The sequence below is a fragment of the Sprattus sprattus genome, assembly GCF_963457725.1.
Source record: "Sprattus sprattus genome assembly, chromosome: 6".
NCBI lineage: Eukaryota > Metazoa > Chordata > Actinopteri > Clupeiformes > Clupeidae > Sprattus > Sprattus sprattus.
This window is the reverse complement of record NC_137925.1, coordinates 25,563,557-25,589,239: the sequence shown is the minus strand read 5'-3', so window position 1 is coordinate 25,589,239 and position 25,683 is coordinate 25,563,557. Positions and strand designations below refer to the sequence as shown.

General features: G+C 45.6%; 3 protein-coding genes across 3 annotated transcripts; 1 reads left to right on the top strand and 2 right to left on the bottom strand.

Moving 5' to 3' along the window:
• Window positions 1-2,047: 2,047 nt before the first annotated feature.
• On the top strand, window positions 2,048-9,187 carry kcnk4a (potassium channel, subfamily K, member 4a; the record flags this gene model as incomplete). Its single annotated transcript, XM_080840729.1, has 6 exons — window positions 2,048-2,236; window positions 4,567-4,696; window positions 5,629-5,789; window positions 6,648-6,834; window positions 7,044-7,180; window positions 8,297-9,187. The coding sequence occupies 6 exons, from the start codon at window positions 2,048-2,050 to the stop codon at window positions 9,185-9,187; spliced, it is 1,695 nt and encodes a 564-aa protein (XP_080696855.1).
• Window positions 9,188-11,772: 2,585 nt separating this feature from the next.
• On the bottom strand, window positions 11,773-13,744 carry LOC308367095 (hatching enzyme 1.2-like; the record flags this gene model as incomplete). Its single annotated transcript, XM_080840915.1, has 8 exons — window positions 11,773-11,917; window positions 12,043-12,124; window positions 12,252-12,430; window positions 12,828-12,945; window positions 13,043-13,183; window positions 13,291-13,372; window positions 13,469-13,576; window positions 13,673-13,744. 8 exons carry the CDS (start codon window positions 13,742-13,744, stop codon window positions 11,773-11,775), a joined length of 927 nt encoding a protein of 308 aa, XP_080697041.1.
• Window positions 13,745-22,835: 9,091 nt separating this feature from the next.
• On the bottom strand, window positions 22,836-25,262 carry LOC308367094 (hatching enzyme 1.2-like; the record flags this gene model as incomplete). The annotated part of the gene is made up of 10 exons (XM_080840914.1): window positions 22,836-23,028; window positions 23,154-23,235; window positions 23,363-23,541; window positions 23,923-24,040; window positions 24,145-24,285; window positions 24,396-24,477; window positions 24,574-24,681; window positions 24,781-24,888; window positions 24,989-25,096; window positions 25,194-25,262. 10 exons carry the CDS (start codon window positions 25,260-25,262, stop codon window positions 22,836-22,838), a joined length of 1,188 nt encoding a protein of 395 aa, XP_080697040.1.
• Between the last annotated feature and the right edge of the window lie 421 nt (window positions 25,263-25,683).

Here is a 25,683-nt window from a genome sequence, read left to right as displayed (position 1 = left end):
TGTATATTTATACCTATAGTTTAGAGTTTCTGGGAATGTGAGTTAGTATATGTTAACTAGTCAGACAGCATTCCTGATTAATTTGTGTAATTGCATATGGCTCCTGACCAAAGATGGGAATGTGCCTCACAAAGCTGAACTTGGTGTAAAGGAAATTGTCATAGTGGGGATGCAAAACCATAAGGAGAGGAGGATGAATGTTAGTGGAAACCCCCAGCCAAGTCAGCATGTGTAAACTGATGTCCTGGAGCTCTCCTGCCCACCCAGCCTTAAGAAACCGTCACACAATCTTGAGGCTTTGCAACTAATCCTGGAGTTGGAATGTGTGTTTGCGCTTTGCTTTGACACAGACGAGCACAAAGTTCTGTTTTTTCTCCTCCTCCCAGAACATGTTCACATCTCTGTTTACCTCCACTGTAGGAGCAAGCTCTGCCCCTGCGTCCCCCGCCTCCGCCCCCCCCCCCCCCGCTCCCCTGTCTGGGGAATGGGGAAACACCTTCCTACACCACACTCCCGTACTGCACAGACGGGGGACTACCACACTTCCATACAGCACAGACTCCCACCTCACACAGTGGGGACTACCACACTTCCATACAGCACAGACTCCCACCTCACACAGTGGGGACTACCACACTTCCATACAGCACAGACTCCCACCTCACACAGTGGGGACTACCACACTTCCATACAGCACAGACTCCCACCTCACACAGTGGGGACTCGCACTATGTGCTGGGATTTATACTGAGGTAAGACATACAAATGCATGTTTAACTCATTCTTGTGTGTAGTGCAATGCTGAACAGTCGATTTAATAAACCAAATTTAGACTTTGATTTTGATATATGTTATTCTAACTCCATATTGTATGAGACATCACTTCACTGTAACCGGTGGATATAAATCTGCGTATTGTAGGGATTACTTGTCGACCATTCATTTTGTATTCCATAGCCTGTGGTAAATACTAAACATTATTGTCCAGCAGAGTTACCTTTAATGAATGCATACCACAACTGAGTTCTCTAGTAGGTGTGGACTACTAGTTCTGTTCTTTAGGTGGAATTAATGTTTATCATCAGGACATTTTTATTTTCCCTATCTTTCCCTTCACAGAGTTAATTCGTTTTTTGTGATACAAGTATCTTACAGCACAGCTCGCCCGATCCTTCCATTATTCAGAGAGATTTACATGCAAGGAGAGACAGTCCCTTGCACAAGAATCCTAACAGTCAATCCTCACTGGCTCTGGCCAATGTCAGGCTGCCTGTGTGTGGTGGAACAGCATGGCCATCTCCTGTCTAAACAGCACACGGGGTGAAGAGCTCGCTTTCTATGGCGTCATCGGTTGTTTTTGAATGGATAGGCCTTTGACACTTATGCCTGTGCTTTGTTTGGGCCAGCACTTCAAAGGCTGAGGTCTGTGGCAGGCTCCCCGGTTCAGACTTGATGTAACCCTGATTAAGGGCTCTCTGATGTGATGTGACGTCTCCACATGCCATTAAAGGAAAGAAGGAGAAGGGAAAGGAGCGAGCGAGCAAAGTCCTAGGCCGGACGAAAGTGAAGGGAAAGAGCACAGAGATGGAGAAGAGAGAGCAGCTGAAAGGTGTCAGTCTCATTGGCCCTCAGGGGCATCACTGGATGGGGACAGTCTCAGCCCCCAGGGGTATCACTGGATGGGGACAGTCTCAGCCCCTAGGGATATCACTGGATGGGGACAGTCTCATATGCACCCAGGGGGAGCAGACAGTGTGTATTGGCTGGCAGGGTCTAGCTCTAGCCCAATGAAGCACAAATTTGGCGTCTTGGGTTTGATTCAAATAAATGATTGTCTTGAATGTACTGTGATGCTTTCCGTCATGTCACGTCTCTGATGTGATGTGAGGTCTGTAGCAGACTCCCCAGTTCAGACTTGATGTAACCCTGATTAAGGGCTCTCTGATGTGGGGTTTCTCGTTTTCTTTCCTGCAGCGCTGCTCATCTCTGTGTCAGTGGTCCCCCCGCTTCTGCTTCTGCTTGCCTGTGAGCCTAGCGCTGCGGAGCCATGCGCTGCTCCACCCTGACGGCCATCATGACGGTGGTGCTCCTGTATCTGGTCATGGGTGCGCTGGTGTTCAGCACGCTGGAGACCGCCCGGGAGAAGGTCATGCACGGGGACCTGCTCAAAGCCCTCGAGCTCTTCCAGCACAACCACACATGTGTTCATCCAGACACACTGAAGGCCTTCGTCCAGGTGACCACACACACCTCTTCCAGCACAACCACACATGTGTTCATCCAGACACACTGAAGGCCTTCGTCCAGGTGACCACACACACCTCTTCCAGCACAACCACACATGAGTTCATCCAGACACACTGAAGGCCTTCGTCCAGGTGACCACACACACCTCTTCCAGCACAACCACACATGAGTTCATCCAGACACACTGAAGGCCTTCGTTCAGGTGACCACACACACCTCAGTGCACACATGTGTTCATCCAGACACACTGAAGGCCTTCGTCCAGGTGACCACACACACCTCTTCCAGCACAACCACACATGTGTTCATCCAGACACACTGAAGGCCTTTGTCCTTTGTTGTGACCACACACACCTCAGTGCACCTCAGGCCACATCAAGGAATTAATAAAGAGTGTCAGCTTTTAACTGCACCCCCTAATTACTACACATGCCTTGACAGGAAAATAACAGCTGTCCTTTAAATCAGGTGTTAAATAGTTGTAGCACTGTGAAAATAGTCCATTTTCAGTTCACTTTTAAAGAGGCATTATGCAGTAATTGTTGTCTGGGATGTCCCAACCCTCTTCTTCCGGCAAATTTGATTTTGCCTGAGAAGTGGGTCTGGCAAAGATTGCACAGCATTTCACCACAGCATTCTCAGGATCTCTGGGACCAATCACAAACTGGCTTTTGGCTACCTGGCGCGCCATTGGCGGATTTAAAATAACCACGTCTACGTATCAAAAGCGAAAGCAAAGAGAAAAGCACCGCAAACTATATACTGCTCTCGCGGCTGTCTTGGATGATTTCAAAGGGAAGTTTTCTTTGAAAATAGAACAGAAACCTGCTCTGGAAAAATTCATACAGAAAAAATATGTGTTTGCTTTATTACCGATCGTTGTATCGTTGTATAGTATCGTTGGTCTGATTGGTTAAAGGCGTGTCCAATTACGTGAGTGAAGTGGACCTCCATTTAGTACTTCGCCAGACTAACTGAGCAAATGAAATGCAGTGAAGGGGCGGGGAATTCCCAGACAACAGTAATTGTACTTCAGGGTTAGGATAAGCAGTTTTACCTTAGAATAGCAGCTTACAAAAAATTGGGGTGCTACAATGGATATGGAGAATTGCTTCCGTGCAATTGCCATACCAGGGTCTGTAGGCATGTTACTGGGTTATGTAGGTTTGCCTGAAGCCGCCCGGTTTCTACTGTCTGCCGAAGTAGTAAATAGCTTATTTGCCGTCTTGTGTTGCACTTGCTTGATGTTTGACTTTGTTAGGACAGTTGTTGACTAACTTGTTTGTCATAGTGTCAAAGTAAGCACATTTCAAGAGTTTTCGCTAGTTTTAGCCGCTAGCATCTCGTTGGCGATTAGCGTTTGTTCCGTTATGCTGCTTTAATTTGACTATATTGTGATATTACCATCGTATATATGTTTATATTCTCCTCGTCACACCCTTCACTCAGTCAAAGATATACAGGGATGGGCAGTATTTCTGATACATGTGTTTAAAATGTGTATTTGAAATACAAAATAGTATTTTGTCATTTGTATTGGACAGGCCTTATAAAAATGGTTGCAATGTAATTTGTAGAAAAATTAATGATCAGTATTTTGGCATTTTCAAAATACAAAAAAAACTGATGTATACATGATGTATGCATCTGAGTCCATCGTGGGGAGAACGGTGTGCTGAGCGCTGAAACCATGCTCTTTAACCATGTTTGTTTAAGTGATTGGTGAGTTTTGGTGACAGTGATTTGCCCTCACTGATTCAGTGTAGAGTGGCATGTTGGCTCAGCTGCTTGCACTGCCTCCTCACAGCAAGAAGGTCCTGGGTTCGATTTCCAGGCCTTTGGCGTTCGGTCCTCAGGCCCCAGTGCGTTCGGTCCTCAGGTGGGCTGTCTCCCGGGTAATATATCTGTGGAGTTTGCATGTTCTCCTCGTGTTCACAAGGCTTTCCCCCACAAAGAAGCTCAACATAAAAACCTGCAGAAAAACAGATCACAACTTCAGTATTTTGTATCTAATATCAAAATACATTTTGATGTATTTTTGTCCATTCCTGGTTATACTTATACTAGACATAACACTTAACCACGTAGCCACATGCAAATGTTAATATATCGGAGGTTGAGTGCAAAATAAAATAAAATAAAATAATATAGTATATATTACACTAATATAGTAGTAATAGTATTTTTCTGTGAAGTTTGACCATCAGGCTTCTTTGATGGTTGATTCATTTTCTAAGTTTAATGATTTATCTTAAGCATCATCTTTTATGAAGGCAGCGCCTCACTTTGTCCTGATATCCCTGTTTCTTGCCCTCTCAGGACGTAGTGAAAGCCACCAAAGCTGGTGTGGACACTGGCGGAACCACCCTCAAAACCACCCTCAACTTCACCAGTCGCTGGGACTTCCCCAGTGCGTTTCTATTTTGTGGGACCATCATCACGACCATAGGTGGGTTGGTAAAGCTCCATCATTACGACCATAGGTGGTTTGTTAAAGCTCCATCATTACGACCATAGGTGGGTTGTTTAAGTTCCACAACTGAAGTAACATTTTCTGGTTCTAGCAACAGGAATAACGGCTCTTTGAAGGGAGTTGGATCGTTCCTTCCTGAGTGCGGGGTAATCTGTGTAATAGTCACAAGGATAATTATAGGGTAAAATTTGGAGCAGTTTCAAATTTAGTCATCCCATCAATATTTCTGCCATAATAATTTAGTATGTGTGGACTAGGTTTAGTAGACATGAGGATGAAGTGTGCACTTAGACTGCATTCACACTAAATCCTTCCTGCGGAGGTTATGCAGACATGTGGCCAAGTTTATTTGTCCTTTACAATGTAACCGCCGTGAAACAATCAGAAAATGTTTTATTTCTTGGATTTACTGCTTTGTTCTTGTTGATGCCAATCCCTCTCTTCATTCCCTCTCTAGCTCGCTCGATCCCCGCTGCTCTCTCTCTCTCTCTCTCTCTCTCTCTCTCTCTCTCTTTCTCTCTCTCCCTCTCTCTCCCTCTCTTCATTCACTCTCTAGCTCCCTCTACCCCTGCTGCTCTCTCTCTCTCCCTCTCTTCATTCACTCTGTAGCTTACTCGATCCCCGCTGCTCTCTCCCTCTCTTGTGAAATTTGAGTGATAAAAACTACAAAAACAACGACTCACAAGTAGGATTCGGTTCCCTCCGTTCATATCAAAGAGCCGTTGAAAAGAATCGGCTCGTTCACGAACATAATACCACTACCAGGTTCAATACTTTAAAATCTTCAGACTTGTCGGATTGCAGTTCAAAATGCTCACTGCCTCCAATGAATCTCCAGCCTGCTCAGTCTCTCACTGCATTTAGTAGTGAAAATGACTGAAAATAGTTCCTCCCTTCATTCCCCACAGGTTTCGGGAACCTGTCTCCGATCACCGAAGGTGGGCAACTCTTTTGTATCTTCTATGCCCTGGTGGGAATCCCCATGTTTGGCATCCTGCTGGCTGGGGTGGGAGACCACATTGGTTCCATGCTGAGACGAGCTGTGGGCAAGATCGAGACCCTCTTCCTGGTATGCTCTCGTGCCACAACACAGCAAGCTGCGGCCAATCAGATGTGATGTTTACATCGCGGGGCAGTTGAGAGCAGATTCATGACAGCCAGTTTGAGTTTGTTTAAGTGTTAATTCTTGATTAATTGCCACAGGCTTGAAGAAGAAGAAGAGTGTAGCTGCAAGGTGGGGTGTAATGACTAATGGTAATGTCTAAATAGGAATACACAGAAATAATGCTGCATTAATTGTTATTAAGAGAGTGCCTTGCATTTTGGACCGTGGAAATCTCTCCTGAGCAGTCAAAGTCCGGGTCTTCTACCTTTATTCCTCTTGTAGATACTGAAGTTTTGTCATTATTAGTCCAGTCGGTTGTAGTCTGCAGTAAGTCTCAAAAGGGCCCCAGTTGAGGCTGCACAGAGTCAGTATAAAGAACAGTCCTTTGATGACGCACCAGAAGTCCTGCTTCATGCAGCTTCATGTGAGACTAATTCATGGTTTAATTTTTAATTATGCTTCAATGTGACTCAAACATCTACCTTAAAATCAGTCAAGTGAAGTTCCCATTCCAAAACTGTTCTTGTTCTTTAATGTAGTTAGTGTTTTTAGAATGAACATCTAATGCAGTAATCCTGTAGTGCTGTATTTAAACCCATTACTTTATTACTATTACCCTTTCTTTTATTACTATTTACCTTACTTTCATTACAGTATCTTCCCTTCTTTCACTGATGCTTCCTGCTATTGTGCTGAAACACTTTCCCCATTGTGGGATTAATAAAGGATTATGTTATTTCTTGTTATCCTATTTTAGTTTCTGTAATGGCAGTAGATAAGACCATTTAAATATAATAATGTAAATATGTTTCGTACGAACAGAGAAAAGCCGTGAGCCCCACCAATGTCCGGATCATCTCTGCAGTGTCCTCCATCCTGATTGGCCTGGTGATATTCCTGGGCGTGCCTACATTGGTGTTTAAGGAAGTGGAAGATTGGACCTGGCTAGAGGCAGCATACTTTGTGGTTATCACTCTCACCACCGTGGGCTTTGGGGATTATGTTGCAGGTACTCAGAAACCGTTGCCTTTAAAACAAACTGCTGTTTAGTCTAGACTTCATGTTAAATTGAGTTGGTTCTCACTAGTCACAGTCATAGCAAGTTTATTCTCTGCCAAACAAAGTTTAGATTGGTTTTAACAGTATTTCCGCAATTGTATGATTTAAACCCTTCAAGTTGAATGACATGATAAAGTTCCACTCTTGTGTGTGTCTTAGATGACCGGAGGCATGGCCACTTCATGTATAAGCCCCTGGTCTGGCTATGGATTGTCTTTGGCTTGGCCTACTTTGCCTCCGTCCTGACCATGATAGGAAAGTGGCTGAGAGTGCTCTCCAAAAAGACCCGTGCTGAGGTGGGTGTGGCAACACTGTAGAATAGCAATAGTCTAGGTTTTATTTATTATCACTGTAGAATAGAGAGAGTGTAGGTTTTAGTTATAATCACTGTAGAATAGAGAGAGTGTAGGTTTTAGTTATAATCACTGAGTTGGATTAAGTTGAATCACTAAAACTTGTGAAACAGTGATTACCTGTCTGAGTTTTAATAACCAAAATAGTAATGCATCTGCACCTGCATTATCTGCATTGGAACAGTTGACCTGAAACTATTTCCCATATTTAGTTGTCTGTTTGAGGTAGGCAAACTGTTAAGGTTTAAATTGATTCCACACATCCTGAACGGGTGTTGAAAGCCTTAATTTCTGTCATATATTTCCTTGGCTATAGGTTGACTTCAGTACAAAACAAAACATTTCCTCTTATCCTACTCTCTCCTATGTGGTTCATTTTTATCCCACTCTCACACTGGGCTGATTTTGTCGTGCCACACCCCATACGGTGTTCCTCCATGTCTATCTGTCTTTGATACCCAGCCTCTATAAGAGGCTCACTCCTGTTCCCATACGGTGTTCCTCCATGTCTATCTATCTCTGATACCCAGCCTCTATAAGAGGCTCACTCCTGTATCCATATGGGGTTCCTCCATGTCTATCTGTCTCTGATACGGCTCACTCCTGTTCCCATATGGGGTTCCTCCATGTCTATCTATCTCTGATACCCAGCCTCTATAAGAGGCTCACTCCTGTATCCATATGGGGTTCCTCCATGTCTATCTGTCTCTGATACGGCTCACTCCTGTTCCCATACGGTGTTCCTCCATGTCTATCTGTCTTTGATACCCAGCCTCTATAAGAGGCTCACTCCTGTTCCCATTTGGGGTTCCTCCATGTCTATCTATCTCTGATACCCAGCCTCTATAAGAGGCTCACTCCTGTATCCATATGGGGTTCCTCCATGTCTATCTATCTCTGATACCCAGCCTCTATAAGAGGCTCACTCCTGTATCCATATGGGGTTCCTCCATGTCTATCTATCTCTGATACCCAGCCTCTATAAGAGGCTCACTCCTGTTGCTTCATTGTTACCCATTACATCTCTTTCTCCGTTTCTCTGCCATCCTTTGCTCTCAGATGGAGGAGCTGAGAGCGTACGCCACTGACTGGAGCCAGAACATCCAGAACATGTCGGTGGACTTCCGCATCCCGGTCCCTTTGGACCTTAACGACCCGTTTCAGCTCCAGCGCCGGAGAAAGAGGAAGCGGCGCAGAAGTGCCCACCACCTGCATTCCAAAGTGGGCTACCTTGTCCCAGGAATCGGGAGTCCACTGGAGCCGGAGGGCATCCGCATCAACGGACACCTGTTCAACAACTGGTCTGAGGCTAAGACTGTCCTGGAGAAGATGCTCGAAGCCAAGGCTAATGCCGCGTCAAGGTTGGAGCTCCCACAACTGTCCTCCAGGGCCGGGTCGAGGACGGGGTCGAGGGTCGGGTCGAGGGCTCCCTCTAGATCGGTCTCGAGGTCCGAGGTAAGAGCCCTCTCTAGATCTGGATCAAGGAATGCCAAGTCAGTGTCAGGATCCACGTCGTGGTCTGAGTCCAAGTCTGAGCTCTCTGAATCGGCATCTGAGAGCAACAACTCACACGACTCCCAGAGGAACTCCTTGAGCGACTCCTGTGACTTGCCTGTGACAGCCATGCCCGTCGTGCCAAAAGGCACCGAGGAGCACGAGACGGCCTCGGCCGGTGAGGAGGTGCCGGTTCCCATGGTGACAGTGGAGGGCAGCACACCACCACGCCCCTCCCTGCTGGACTTCTTCAACGAGGACCTGGCCTACATCGACGAGTCTTCGGACACCCTGAGTGACATTGGACAGTCAGGAGCCAAAGGCGCCAGCAAGCCCAAGAGGAGGAACATGAGGAGACAGCTCCCTCAGCGCCATCTGGTGGCCGAGAGGGGCAAAAGCGGTGACATCGGACCTCCATCCAACCCCCCCACTCCTCCCCCTTGCGTACTGCCCTAGGACTAAGGAGAGATAGATACAGCTCGATCAATGGGCACATGGACTGGTTTAAATTGATGGGCATTTAGTAACCTTTCTGCTGCCCAACTGGGGGAGCATAGTGCTAACATCAGCAGGGTACAGTATTGAAACCCCTTGAAAGCACATACTCTGATAAATATATGTAGTCATTCAGTGCGTAAATGCTTTGGATAAATACACCTTCTAAACAAACAAATTGTTGGCTCTTGCAAATAAGGTGCCTAGGCTGCACATACAATCGGTTCTAAATTAAATGTGGGCTAGACTTAATCCTTGACCATGAAACTTAAAGCTTCGTCTCTACCGATTTGAATTTACAATGAAGTCTGTTATCCACAGAGAGCCATTGTTGTATCACTAAAACAGTTGGCTTTTGACAAAGTCCTTGCTTTAAAGCCTTGTTTAGATTTGAACCCTGCATAACCTTTATGTCAATCATGTATGATGTGATATTGCCTGAACTAGGTTAATCCATTATGTGTTGATGCTTAGCATTTTTAGCTTCAAAATTATATGTAATCAATAATAACTAATCAGTCAAATTGAAGAACTGAAAAAAGGCTATCCTTACTTGAACTGAGTATTGTTTAATGGTCCATGAAGGAGACCGGTGCAAGCTCTCAAATGCCAGCACTGGCTTATTTGTAAGGCACGCCTATGCCTTCTTGTGGGCATTCCCTGAAGTTCATGGACAGTTACCATTCTCCAGGGTGTGCTAGTTTGTGAGAAACGTATCCGCTCCACCTCTCAGTGTAGAGTTGAGAAGTGCTCAAATAGCAAACCATACGTTTTCTTTATCTAATTGTTGGGTATATGCTTGGGAATTCAAACTGTGCTTCCTTATGAAGAAGTATAACTGCTCTAGATCTTACATTGCAGGTGTATCGAGTTGATTGATGATACTGTGCCATAGGAATTGATTTGCTGCGTCGAAGTGTGTAGGCCTATCTGTTTATACGTTTAGTGCCAAAATATACACTAATAAAAAGACAGCTGTTTCTTTTTCAACACATTCTTATTCTTTCCATAAAAGCATACGCAGGACACATAGAAAACTGTCAAAGATTACAAACAGAGTTGTTTACGGAAATTTCCAAACACACGAAGGACACTCATAGTAGGAGAGGCGATGAGCATTTAAGTGCCCAGGAAAGGCGAGTTTGGCCGTGTGTGAGAGGCAGGAATGGCATGTGTTTAGCGAACACACTCGCAAGTGCATGGCTGTGGGGATAAGTGCTAGTTTCATATAGTAACGGGTACTTAGAGGGAAAAGGACAAACACATGGCCTTGGTTTACAGGGGGGAAGCAGGCCGCAGCCCCGGCAACGTTCCCCTAATTCCTACCTCTGGAGCGCAAGAGTGCTGCCCCACCTAAGAGTATCTCTGTGAGACCAGGAGATGGATGTCTATGGCTGGGCACTTTCCCCCCAACCACAGAAAATCAATAGAAGCTCTGCTCGTGATCAAGGTTTTTTTTTAGCCTGCTGCCTGAACACATTTGAGGTTCTCTGGAGGAAAAAAAAGACTGGCTGGCAGGCAAGTTATAGCCTACACAAGATTAACTTAAAAGAAGAGAAGGCTGTCTTCAAAGTATCCAAAGTGTCAAGGATTTAAAGAGGGAGACTTTTTTCAATAAACAGTAAACACACAGACACATAACCTTGCTTATTTTAGAGGCACCCTTAAGGAAAATCCTTCCTCATATTGTTTTCTTAAACACTGTGGGGTAGAGAAAACCGATGTGTTAACTTTTTTGGAAAGTTTTATGCCTCCGCACAGTTAAGGGGAAACCGCAATCATAAATTAAGATATAATAGCACACAATGCATTTAAAACCTCAAACACCACATAAGTGCTTTGGAGTACAAAGTGTTTCAGGCAAAAACCAGAACAAAGCCTTGGGGTTTTATAACGGTTGACACATTTGAGATGTAGCTTTTTCTTCTTCTCTCGTGATTTATAAATTATATTCCTAATTTTGTGCCGTATATGATGGAAAAAAGGTTTCTCGGAAATGTCTTGGTGTGTCAGAAAACTGGACTAGGGATAAAGTGAAGAGACTGACTGTAACGTAGCAATCGTGCTAGTGAGCTGTTTTCTCTTGACTTCTTGTCAACATACACATGGCATATGTACATAGGTCTACTTTATAATCATTGGACCTTGAAACCGTTGGATACACTGAATTGCATTGTATTTGCCTAAGGTTTGATGTATTTGAATAGATGCTCTATGGGGAACGCAGACTCTTATTTTGTAGAAATAAACAACAGCAAAGAGGGGTATTGAGTTCATCTCAGTCATTTATTTTCCAGTATTGTGAATATTTTAGACACGATGCTCACAAGACAAATAAATATAAATCACCATTTAGCAACTTGTCATGTGGTGGTACCATACAAGGACAGCATCAGTTTGGGGTTCTTCTTGTCAGAGTCGATCTGTCCTATTTATGAGAAGAAAGACAAATCAGGGTATCAGATGGCATTCTTCAATCGTGATTCCTGTAATTTCACTGTCCCAAAAGACAAAATAAAGGGCTCTCTCCATGTATCTGATGGAGTTTAAACACCATACTCACAGCATCCATAGAGTTTGTTGATCCTCAGGATGTCAGTGGTAGACATTCCTCGTCTCTGTCCAATTTGCACATTTGGGTTTGGAATTGGAGTGATTGTCTCCTTTCCTCTCTGGGTTGTGAAATCAGTTCTACAGAAGGAAATGTGGTCAGTGATTTGTAAAAGTTTTATAAAACATACTTTTATTTAGTAATGCAAACAGGTAAAAACAGCTCTTGATGAATACATTTTATTCAGTGGGTCCCATTTTCTTACCTCCCATAATGCATCACAGAAGTGTAGTCATATGGAGTGTTAAGGTTGTTGGTGCGTTGTATCCGGAAGTTGGAAGCCAACTCTGCCAAAAGACAGACAAACAAGAGCTTTAAAAACATTACTATCTCTGATGAAATTTTTTTTTAGATATAGTCTGTGTTCGTTTGAATTATTCTGAGAGAGAATTAAGCATAAGTGATATGGCTTACGTGGGTTGATGTAATTCCAGTTGATTTTCACATACTGGTCTCTGTCACTCCTAGTTTGTTCATGGTAGAAGCCCAGAGCATGGAGGAGTTCATGCTGGATGATGCCGTGGTAAACACAACCACGCCTGTTCAGGGAGACCACCTGTCTGCCTCCTGTCCTCCCAAGGCTGGAAAAGCACCTGAGAGAGATGACAGCAATAATGAGAGCAACAGTTACAATAGGGATTCATTAACTTATATTAGTGTATGTACTAATTACTGTAAGTTTGCTTTCATTTGTTCACAGAATTATGCTTTACAACCAGGAGGAGTTTAATGACATTATGTTACTTATTACCAGTCAGTCACACACTTATCAGCATTAATGAATATTTAGTAGTAATTCTGCAGGTAATGCCAAACTGGTGTTAATTTTGAAGTGGTCTTCACTGCTGTCATTACATTGGATCTTTACATAAAGTAATAGCAGCAGGAGAATTAGTGTGGGATTTACATTTAAGAGAGAAAAGCTATGCTCCAGGAAGCATGTGTATGTGGACGTAAATATTTTCAACTCACTACAGTCGACAAACTCACCCAGCTCTGTTCTCAATGCTGATGTAGTCCCTCTGAGCCCAGTGTGCAACAAACTGAACACAGGTTCTTCTGTGGAAGGTTGCCATGGCATTTTGAATTTTCTTTCTTTCATTGGATGCTGAAAAGCACAACAAACATTAAGCACCAATGCTCAATGGGGCTGCTTTAAAATATATACTGTATATTGCATATTAAAAAATACATCAAATACTTACAAAACCGAGAGTTGACTCTGAATGGGACCTGAACTTTCCCATTGGAAGACTTTCTCCATAAGCATTGGTTGTTCCAGCAAGCCATAGCATTCCTGGTTCTTGGCACAACAATATCTCCTTCCATTAGAAACTCACTGGAAGCTGAAAGACGAAATTTCATTTTTGAAGTTGTTCTAGTAACACTGTAAGTTTATGCCAACGATCATTTAAATGAAGCAGTTAAATAGTTTAAATAATGAGAAACAGACCATTATTGGTTGCCAAAATCTGTGTAGTTATGTCCACACTGTCAGACTCCTCTATGAGAATCTCATCTTCATCACCGTCCTCCTGAGAACAAATAAAAACCAAAATGTTCAAATAAAAGGATCCAAGCCCACAATTAGTATTTGAAGATAGCATTCTGAATGTAACAGATATTCTCACCATGACAAGCAGAGCCTTGGGCAGGCTATTGTTGGTCGCCAGAATCTGTGTAGTAATGTCCACACTGTAAGGCTCCTCTATGTAAATCAAATTTTCATCACCGTCCTCCTAGAAACAAATACAATCCAAAAGGTGAAGATGAAATGGTACAAACAAACAATTAGTTATTAAAGATAGAGTTCTGAATCTCTCAGCCATTCTTACCATGACAGGCAGAGCCTTGGACAGGCCAAGCAGCAGCAGCACAAGAAGGGAGATGGAGGCTCTGAGGTCCATGTTGCTTTAGTGTGTGGAGATGCTGTGGACGGCTCCTTCACCGTGGCTCGGTGTGTGAGACCCATCTCACCTGAACTTTTTTACAGCCCTCCGCAGGTGTGTCTGCAGGGGGATTTAGGCCGCCTGTCAGGGTCAGGTGTCTAATGGAAGCTCTTATGGGAGGACACCACCACCTCTCCCAGAAATTCAACAACTTAACAAAGACATGATGGTGTGTTTATTTGTTTAGATCACCTTCTAAGATGGCGTAAGCCTCGGATAGTAGTGACATCTTGAATTATGGCCTTAACTGAGAGGTGTTGTTTGAAGACCTGCAAGGGCAGCTTATAAAGTATAATTAGATATTATTACCAGAATCAGCAGAAAAATTCTGAAATCTTTTCAAATTTGAAATAGTCACACAGATGTCCTCAGAAATCCAACCACGGCACTAAGGCATAATATTCCGTTTATTTGTCTTCATCATCTTTAAAATCTCTACATTTTGAGAGAAGTGTCAAAGTAAGGTGTGCCTTGGTAGTTAAAGACACACAAAGCCATGCTGCATTAGTTTAAGAGAATATTACTGCAGACTACTCAGGAAATGGAACCGTACCAATCAACAAGATTAGACTTAACCATCTCTTCTGATAATATTATTCCAGACCCCGCAATGTCTTATATACATAAGATGTAGTATGCAGACTAAGATAAGCACACATGGCATGAGACAGAATTCAATTATTCTCCCAAGAAGGGTCTTTTCAAATGATTTCTGAAAATTGTGGAATTTGTTCCAAGTTTCTGGAAAAGTGGGAAATCAAATCTTCAATGTAAGTTTCTTTCAACTATCAGTCATGCCCTGGCATTTGGAATAAACTTGTTTATGTAAGATTGCTTACAATAAGAGTGCAGTATCTGTAGGTCTTCTAACCTATTCAGTGGCATTGTTGACTAAATTCATATAAAAAAATATTTGATTTCCTATATAATTAAAAATATTTGTATATCATCTTTTATGTATGATGCATTTTAATTACCAATGAGAAAAGGTCAATGATACATATTATTGTGAAAGTGGAAGACATGATGAATTCTTTGTCCTATGTGAGCTAGACAGTGAATATTGTGTACTTTGATTTCTGTAATTCTGATGAAAATCTGTGTTTTGTGGAGCACTACTGTGTTTTAGCCCACTGCACCACCATGGAACGATACTTCCTCTCCATATAGACCACATGATGTCAGGGCCGGGCTCGGGAAGCGAACCTGGGCCGCTGGTTCTCTAGTCCTGATAGCTGCTTACTGAGCTAGCGGAGGAAGTAGGACCCAAATGCAAGATATATCCGGAATGGTTTTAATGACTTCTCAGAACACAGGGCAAAAAGCAATAATCCAACGCTCAGAAGATGATACCAAAACATAAAACAAAGTAGAGAGGTTGATCTTAAAGAAAGAGACTAGAACAAAAGACTTATACAGACTGTGACTTGACTATCAAAAACTGGAACTAGCAATGCGCGATAATCCTAAAAGCCATGAGAGGCTAGAGCCCTGAGAGACTCAACAAAACGCACGCAAAACATGAAAGATAGACTCCAGTACAAACCAGCACACAAACCAGTAAGTCACCGCAAGGAACACCAAAGGCAAACAGGTATAAATACAATGCTTAATTAGTCATGTGACCAATTAACCCGCACACAGACAGGTGACAACAATGAAAGGAAGACGAACACAGGAAGTAAACAAAAGCACATGTACAGGCATACAAACACAGAAAGCACAAGTAGAAACTCCAGTTGGCAGCCTCTAGAGGCCTGGAGGTCCCAACTGGTGACACAGGGTGTCAAGTCGTGGCAGTACCCCCCCTCTAAGGGCCGGATCCCAGACGGCCCAAAGTCAATCAAAAGGTCCATATAAGGTGGGTGGAGGGGGTCCAGGGCAAGGACGGTGGGCAGGCAGGGACCAGGCTGAACAGGGAACAAGGGTCCGGCGACCAGCCGGGTGGGCGGCAGAAGAGGGGTGGAGAGTCTGGTGGTCGACCGGGTGGGCGGCCAAGCAGGGGTAGACCGTCCGGTGGCCGGCCGGGTCGGTGACCAAGCAGGGGCAGAATGTCTGGTGGCTTGCCGGTTTTCCGGCCAAGCAAGGGCAGAGTATCTGGTGGCTGGCCGGGTGGGTGGTCAGACAGGGGCAGAGTCTTTGGCGGTTGGCCAGGTGGACGCCCCGAATGAGGCAGGCTACTGGGAGCCTGGTTGGGGGCGAGGAGGTCACAACACGCCTCCTCGACCAGGACAGGAACACCTGGGACAGGGGCGCCTGGGGGGCTCGGGACAGGGGCGCTCGGGACAGGGGCAGGAGAACCTGAGACAGGGGCACCTGAAACAGGGGCAGGGACACCTGGGACAGGGACACAGGTGCCTGGGATAGGGACACCTGGGACAAGGGAAAGAGAACCTGGGACAGGGGCACAGGTGCCTGGGACAGGGGAACCAGGAACTCTGGAGACATGGGCGCCTGGGACAGGGGTAGTCTGGGCACTCGGGACAGGGGCAGTCAGGGCAGTCGGGACACTGCGGACAGGGGCAGTCGGGACACTGCGGACAGGGGCAGTCGGGACACTGCGGACAGGGGCATGGAATGGCTCTGGGGCTAGAGCAAGAGCTCTGCGAGGTGCAGGGGTAGGCCAGGTTGCTGGAGCTGGAGCTAGAGCCCTGCGAGGTGCAGGGGTAGGCCGGGTTTCTGGAGCTTGAGCTAGGGCCCTGCGAGGTGCAGGGGTAGGCCGGGTTGCTGGAGCTGGAGCTAGGGCCCTGCGAGGTGCAGGGGTAGGCAAGGGTGCTGGAGCTGGGTGCCTGGGCAGAAGCAGGAGGTGCAGGAGAAGGTGATCGAGGAACTATGGGGGCAGGGAGGTTTGGAACAGGAAGGGACCAGAAATCAATGAGGTCAACAGTGATCGGCAGAGCAGGGACGGAGGCAGTCGCCCTGCACGGAGCAGGAGGGGCAACTGCAGAAGGAGCAGCAGCAGGAGTGGCTGCGGGAGAAGCAGTAGGAGTGGCTGCAGTGGATGCCGGAGGAGCAACTGCGGGAGTTACTGCAGCGGTTGCAGGAGGAGCCGCAGCAGGAGCTGCAGGAGCAGCAGGAGTGAGGAATGGCTCAGGGGCTGGAGCCTGACGAGGCGCAGGGGCCAGCCTGGGAGCTGGGCCTCGACGAGGTGCAGGGGCCAGCCGGGGAACTGGAGCTCGACGAGGTGTAGGAGCCAGCCGGGGAGCTGGAGCTCGACGAGGTGAAGGAGCCAGCCGGGGAGCTGGAGCTCGACGAGGTGCAGGAGCCAGCCTGGGAGCTGGAGCTCGACGAGGTGAAGGGGCCAGCCGGGGAGCTGGAGCTCGACGAGGTGCAGGAGCCAGCCTGGGAGCTGGAGCTCGACGAGGTGTAGGAGCCAGCCGGGGAGCTGGAGCTCGACGAGGTGAAGGAGCCAGCCGGGGAGCTGGAGCTCGACTAGGTGCAGGAGTCAGCCGGGGAGCTGGAGCTCGAAGAGGTGCAAGGACCAGCCTGGGAGCTGGGGCTCGACGAGGTGCAGGGACCAGCCTGGGAGCTGGGTCTCGACGAGGTGCAGGGGTCAGCCGGGGAGCTGGAGCTCGACGAGGTGTAGGAGCCAGCCGGGGAGCTGGAGCTCGAAGAGGTGCAAGGACCAGCCTGGGAGCTGGGGCTCGACGAGGTGCAGGGACCAGCCTGGGAGCTGGGTCTCGACGAGGTGCAGGGGTCAGCCGGGGAGCTGGAGCTCGACGAGGTGTAGGAGCCAGCCGGAGAGCTGGAGCTTGACGAGGTGCAGGGGCCAGCCTGGGAGCTGGGCCTCGACGAGGTGCAGGAGCCAGCCTGGGAGCTGGACGAGGTGTAGGAGCCAGCCTGGGAGCTGGAGCTCGACGAGGTGCGGGAGTCGTGTGTGGCAGCATGTGTTTCGCATATATTGTTGCTTGACGGCGAGAGAGCACAAAAAAAATACCATTAAACAACAGTGTCTAAAATACACGCTGTCTGAAGTGATTATTCGTAAATGTATAGGATTCGACGGACGTCAGTAAAGTTGCATTAGTGCTGTTTTTGTGCGTTATCATTGAAGTGGTTATGCTTTTGTCACGGGGTGACTATATCCACTAGGTGAGGAACAACACACCTGGGAATTAGTTTCCCAGGGGGAAAGCTTATTATGTGACACACTGGAGCTAGAGAAGGAAGTAAACAATGGCCAGGTTTAGCGATTGCATTGCATATCAGGCAAATTAGCTGCAGCTGCGAGCCATAACGCAGCTAGCCATTGGCTAATGGTAGGAGTGGAGTATTTTTAAGCTACAGGTTACCATCAGTATGGGGAAACAAACACGGAACAGTGCTGCCAAAGAGTTGGAAGGAACAGGGATTCGGGAGTCGGGAGGAGAAGGCTTTGGAGGTCGGGATCCGGGATCCGGAGGAAGGCCAGGCACCCACCCACGTCCCAGACGACCAAGGAGGGTCGGACGGACAGACGGGCAAGCAGCCAACCGGAGACACTGGAGCCGGTATTTTGCCGGTGTTGGACGGCGCGACTCTTTCCCAGTCAGAGGCCGGCGTACCGCCGGAGCTGGGCATCGCGAACCCTCCCCTGTCACATTCATCGTGTAAACCTTCCCAAGACCATAAGAGTGAAGAATGTCTGAACCCACTGAAGCTAAGTAACCTACCTCCTTATTACGCTAGAGCTTGTTAAATACAGGTTAACCGTCAGCTAACGGTGGACCTGCGCTCTACTGCTCCAAGGACGCTGCCTGCTGTTTCCCCGCTCTGCCTGTTATACACCCGCCTGACTGTAACCCATCATTGCCCTGCACAGCTCGATCGTTGAGCTTACTGCCCGGACTGTTCATTATTCTTGTGCACGCGATTGTTTGGGAGTGATGTTTTGTGCTATGTGCAGTGTTCACATTGAGTGGTGTGTTTGGAGTGATCACACAAATAGTCTGCACCTTTTGTTTTAATAGTGTGGACTCTCGTAGCAGTTCCGGGTGGCTGACTTCCCATAAGCTGTGCAGGCTACATTTCTTTTAAAACCCTTCTGACAGGCTACTGTTCGCTAGCCTCCCGCAGCCCTGGATCTCCTGCTGGATGAGGCGTGTAGCAGCATCCATCAACTGCCCTAGACCCTCTGCAGGACACGCGGCTGACCACAGATGTGCCCCGGCCTACTACACGCTGCCTCATCCCCTGGCCCTCATCCCCAGCATTAAACCCCTTTTAAATATTTAATAAAATAACTTTTAACTTGATGCCTGGTGTGCCTGACGTCATCTTTTGGGGTGGGGATACGGTCCGCTCCTCAGTCAATTGACGGCTTAGGTGAAGTGGAGGCCCCAGCGCCCCCCACCTGTGACAAGTGGCGTAGTCGGCAGGATTTGACTGAGTTGAGCAACCGTTACCCCTTCACCATGTCAGATGACCAGGCACCCCCAAGACCAGCAACCCCGATACCACCATTGATGGGGAGGAAAGCGGTGCCTGTCAACCCAGGCCGACAACAGAGGAGGGGGATCCCCTGCCCCAGCCCAGACGCTCCTAATGGGACACCCAGGGTCGACTGTCTGAGAGGTATGACACCTGGGCTGCATCGTCTGGTTCTAGGGACTAGAACCCATAAGTGGGGGAGGATGTCACGGGGTGACTATATCCACTAGGTGAGGAACAACACACCTGGGAATTAGTTTCCCAGGGGGAAAGCTTATTATGTGACACACTGGAGCTAGAGAAGGAAGTAAACAATGGCCAGGTTTAGCGAATGCATTGCGTATCAGGCAAATTAGCTGCAGCTGCGAGCCATAACGCAGCTAGCCATTGGCTTATGGTAGGAGTGGAGTATTTTTAAGCTACAGGTTACCATCAGTATGGGGAAACAAACACGGAACAGTGCTGCCAAAGAGTTGGAAGGAACAGGGATTCGGGAGTCGGGAGGAGAAGGCTTTGGAGGTCGGGATCCGGGATCCGGAGGAAGGCCAGGCACCCACCCACGTCCCAGACGACCAAGGTGGGTCGGACGGACAGACGGGCAAGCAGCCAACCGGAGACACTGGAGCCGGCATTTTGCCGGTGTTGGACGGCGCGACTCTTTCCCAGTCAGAGGCCGGCGTATCGCCGGAGCTGGGAATCGCGAACCCTCCCCCGTCACATTCATCGTGTAAACCTTCCCAAGACCATAAGAGTGAAGAATGTCTGAACCCACTGAAGCTAAGTAACCTACCTCCTTATTACGCTAGAGCTTGTTAAATACAGGTTAACCGTCAGCTAACGGTGGACCTGCGCTCTACTGCTCCAAGGACGCTGCCTGCTGTTTCCCCGCTCTGCCTGTTATACACCCGCCTGACTGTAACCCATCATTGCCCTGCACAGCTCGATCGTTGAGCTTACTGCCCGGACTGTTCATTATTCTTGTGCACGCGATTGTTTGGGAGTGATGTTTTGTGCTATGTGCAGTGTTCACATTGAGTGGTGTGTTTGGAGTGATCACACAAATAGTCTGCACCTTTTGTTTTAATAGTGTGGACTCTCGTAGCAGTTCCGGGTGGCTGACTTCCCCATAAGCTGTGCAGGCTACATTTCTTTTAAAACCCTTCTGACAGGCTACTGTTCGCTAGCCTCCCGTAGCCCTGGATCTCCTGCTGGATGAGGCGTGTAGCAGCATCCATCAACTGCCCTAGACCCTCTGCAGGACACGCGGCTGACCACAGATGTGCCCCGGCCTACTACACGCTGCCGCATCCCCTGGCCCTCATCCCCAGCATTAAACCCCTTTTAAATATTTAATAAAATAACTTTTAACTTGATGCCTGGTGTGCCTGACGTCATCTTTGGGGGTGGGGATACGGTCCGCTCCTCAGTCAATTGACGGCTTAGGTGAAGTGGAGGCCCCAGCGCCCCCCACCTGTGACACTTTTCTGTGGACAGCTACCAACTCAAACGACTGCCCAGGAATGATAAGTGCTATTTATGTTGATAATAGATTGCAGCCACAGATTTAATTCATTATTTAAATTATTCTGATCATTATATTCACCTAGCCTATTTGAACCTATTTGTTTGCATGTCTGAAGCATCACCTATTTTAATTAGGCCTAGCTGAGGGGTGTTGTTTGCATGTTCCATCACTTGTTTTGAGTGCATGCTATCTTTTGGGTCTTTTCTGGTTTGATTTCCTTGCTTGTTTGCTGTGCACAAATAGGCCTAGGCCTACTGCAATTAAGTTCTCTGTGTGTATTTTTGCTGTTTTCTGGTGCACAATTCAATTTTGATGCAATATCTAGAGTTAGATTTTCTTTTATTTATTTATAGGCTTCCACCTGTGGCAGGTGCTGATGTTGCTTTTTCTCACACATAACAATTGCTTATTAATTAGAATGAATGGATTATAGATTAAATTAGCCTAATGGAATATAGATTCGCTAAAATAAGCGGGGTGTCTGTTGGGCCCGACCTGTTACAAATACGAAAAGTTGGGCCTCGGAATCGAAAAGGTTGGGAACCCCTGTTTTAGCCACCTTGGAACGATACTTCCTCTCCATATAGACCACAGTTTTTTATTATTTGTACTATTCATAGTAGAAAAATAAACACAAACAATATCATGATGTTGTCTTCAGACAAACATTTGTACAGTATTTCATATTGTCAGTTTAATGCCAACTAATAGTGATAGTGTAGGGTTTTTTACGTTTATATTGCCAAATGCATCAGTTCAAGGAGTTCGATGATTTTGATCAGTTTCAGCACTCCTGATGGTGTTTGCAAGTTAAGTCTGTTGGCTGTTAGCCAGTGAGCATGCTAGTTTTAGAAGAAGAAAACTGCCCTGTCTTGTAAGGACATAGTCTACTGGACGCTTCTCGTATTGTGCCCACACTCTGCGCCAATTCCTGTTCCCATGTGGAAGATGCTACAGAGAGCCCATCATGGGCAAACCCCAACTGAACCCATATGGAAGCTCCGTAAGTTAGCTATCATGAGGGTCCCATGTCCTATAGTCGACCCACAGAAGCGAGCATGGGCAAACCCACAGCACAGACATGCTCATTGTCGACTTATACTGGGCCACATTGACTAATGATCCTGAGGGCCCATCATGGCCCATCCCACAATGGACCTGTGTGGGGTTTCCATGGATCAGCCCTTGTGGACGATTCCACAGAGACCCCACTGGGCCTCGTTTAGAATTTGTATGACTCTGCCCACCGAAAATCTGAACTGGGCCCACATATACACACTTGCTCTCTTAGTTCCATAACTTGACATTTTGGCTCATATGTGTTAATGTGAACTGTTGTGTGGCTGTTCTTCTAAAAAAGGATACTGAGGGGATATGTTTCTGATTATGGAAATAGATTAATTTGCCATATTGCATGAAGATAGTAGAGCAACAACAAGACGATGAGTTATTTTCAGTCATTTTATTTTCCAGTAATACCAATATGAAAGTAGTGATGCTCACAAGACATCTACATATTCATCTGTTACATTGTGTTCTGTGATCAAGACGTCATGTGGTGGTACCAGACTGGGATAGCATCAGTTTGGGTTTGGTTCTGTTTGGATGAGGAAAGGATTGTCAGAATTAAGTTCAAGTTCAAGTATTTATTTGTCAGATACACAGACAAACAGAGTCAGACTGGGCATTGAAATTCTCAGGACAAGATGCCACACAACAACCTACCATAGCATAACATAAAATAACATATCACATATAAGTACTGTGAACATAAATTATATATATATAATATATATACATATAAGAAATCTACAAAATCTACTAAATAAATATACAATACCATCTGCTAAACATATAATACACATATAGTAACCTAAACTAACCTAATATACCTATACTAACCTAAAGACAAATCAAATGTGCCTGGTATCAGGTAGTGCAATATTACTGTAGTGCAAACAGTAGAAAACTGTAACATGTAAAGTGTAAGGTGGCGAGACTGTATCACTGTCCATTTAAAAGCCTGATGGCCCTTGGAAAGATACTGCTCTCCAATCTACGGGTGCGAGATCGAATACATGGTAACGGCTACCAGAAGGCAAAGGGGAAAAAAGTCTAAAGGAAGAGGAATCTCAAAGTTCTTTGATGTTTCACCATAGGATGCAGGAGGTCATACTCACAGCATCCATAGAGTTTGTTGATCCTCAGGATGTCAGTGGTAGACATTCCCCGTCTCTGTCCAATTTGCACATTTGGGTTTGGAATTGGAGTGATTGTCTCCTTTCCTCTCTGGGTTGTGAAAGCAGTTCTACAGAAGGAAATGTGGACAGTGATTTGTAAAAGTTTTATAAAACATACTTTTATTTAGTAATGCAAACAGGTAAAAACATCTCTTGATGATTACGTTTTATTCAGTGGGTCCCATTTTCTTACCTCCCATAATGCATCACAGAAGTGTAGTCATATGAAGTGTTCTGGTTGTTGGTGCGTTGTTTCCGGAAGTTGGAAGCCTTACCTGCCAAAAGACAGACAAACAAGAGCTTTAAAAACATTACTATCTCTCATGAAGAATTATTTTAGGTATAGTCGGTGTTCATTTGAATTATTCTGAGAGAGAATTAAGGATAAGTAATATGGTTTACTTGGGTTGATGTAATCCCAGTTGATTTTCACATACTGGTCTCTGTCACTCCTGGTTTGTTCATGGTAGAAGCCCAGAGCATGGAGGAGTTCATGCTGGATGATGCCGTGGTAAACGCAACCATTCTTTTGGAGGGAGAGCACCTGTTTGCCTCCTGTCCTCCCAAGGTATGAGAAACACCTGTCAAAGATGGGAGAAACAAAGACTACAATAGTTACAACAGAGTTTTATTAACTTGTTTATATATAACAAGTTTCATTTGCTCACAAAAAGTATTCTTTACAACCAGGATGTGTTTAATGACATTATATTACTAATTACCAGTCAGTCACACACTAATCAGGATTAATAAATATTTAGTAGTAATTCTGCAGGTAATGCCAAACTGGTATTCATTTAGAATTGGTCTTCACTGGTGTCATTACATTGGATCTTTACATAAAGTGTTACCAGCAGGATAATTAGTTAGGGATTTTACATTCAAGAGAGAAAAGCTATGTTGCAGGAAGCAGGTGTATGTGGACGTAGACATTTTCAACACTCTACAGTCATCAAACTCACCCAGCTCTGTTCTCAATGCTGATGTAGTCCCTCTGATTTGAGCGAGCAACAAACTGAACACAGGTTCTTCTGTTGAAGGTTGTCATGGCATTTTGAATTTTCTTTTTGTCATTGCATGCTGAAAAGCACAACAAACGGTGAGCACAAATTAACAATGGGGAGGCTTTAAAAACATACAGTAGATATTGAATATTAAAGATTACAACAAATACATTTACTTACAGAAGTCAGAGCTCATTGTGTAGGGGACCTGAACTTTCCCATTAGAAGACTTTTTCCATAAGCAGTTGTTGTTCCTGCAAGCCATAGCATTCCTGGTTCTTGGCACAACAATATCGCCTTCCATTAGAAACTCACTGGAAGCTGAAAGATGAAATGTCATTTTTGAAGTTAATCTAGTGACACTGTAAGTTTACGATGCCAACAATCATTTAAATGAAGCAGTTAAATAGTTTAAATAATCAGAAACAGACCATTATTGGTTTCCAGAATCTGTGTAGTTATGTCCACACTGTCAGACTCCTCTATGAGAATCTCATCTTCATCACCGTCCTCCTGAGAACAAATAAAAACCAAAATGTTCAAATAAAAGGATCCAAACCCACAATTAGTATTTGAAGATAGCATTCTGAATGTAGCAGATATTCTCACCATGACAGGCAGAGCCTTGGACAGGCCATTGTTGGTTGCCAGAATCTGTGTAGTTATGTCCACATTGTCAGACTCCTCTATGAGCATCTCATCCTCATCGCCGTCCTCCTGAAAACCAAAAAAAAAAAAAAAATGTTCAAATAAAAGAGTCCAAAACCCACAATTAGTATTTTAAAATAGCATTCTTAATGTAGCAGATATTCTCACCATGACAGGCAGAGCCTTGGACCGGCTATTGTTGGTTGCCAGAATCTGTGTAGTTATGTCCACATTGTCAGACTCCTCTATGAGCATCTCATCCTCATCGCCGTCCTCCTGAAAACCAAAAAAAAAAAAAAAAAAGTTCAAATAAAAGGGTCCAAAACCCACAATTAGTATTTTAAAATAGCATTCTTAATGTAGCAGATATTCTCACCATGACAGGCAGAGTCTTGGACAGGACATTGTTGGTTGCCAGATTCTGTGTAGTTAAGTCCACACTGTCAGGCTCCTCTATGTAAATCAAATTTTCATCACCGTCCTCCTAGAGACAGATTAAACCCAAAAGGTGAAGATGAAACGGTACAAACAAAAAAATTAGTATTTAAAGATAGAGTTCTGAATATCTCAGGCATTCTTACCATGACAGGCAGAGCCTTGGACAGGCCAAGCAGCAGCACAAGAAGGGAGATGGAGGCTCTGATGTCCATGTTGCTTTAGTGTGTGGAGATGCTGTGGACGGCTCCTTCACTGGGGCTCGGTGTGTGAGACCCATCTCACCTGAGCTTTTATACAGCCCTCCGCAGGTGTGTCTGCAGGGGGATTTAGGCCGCCTGTCAGGGTCAGGTGTCTAATGGAAGCTCTTATGGGAGGACACCACCACCTCTCCCAGAAATTCAACAACTACTTAACAAAGACATGATGGTGTGTTTATTTGTTTAGATTACCTTCTAAGATGGTGTAAGCCTCTGATAGTAGTGACATCTTGAATTATGGCCTTAACCGAGAGGTGTTGTTTGAAGACCTGCAAGGGCAGCTTATAAAGTATAATTAGATATTATTACCAGAACCTATCAGCAGAAAAATTCTGACATCTTTTCAAATTTGAAATACTCACACAGTAGGGGTGTA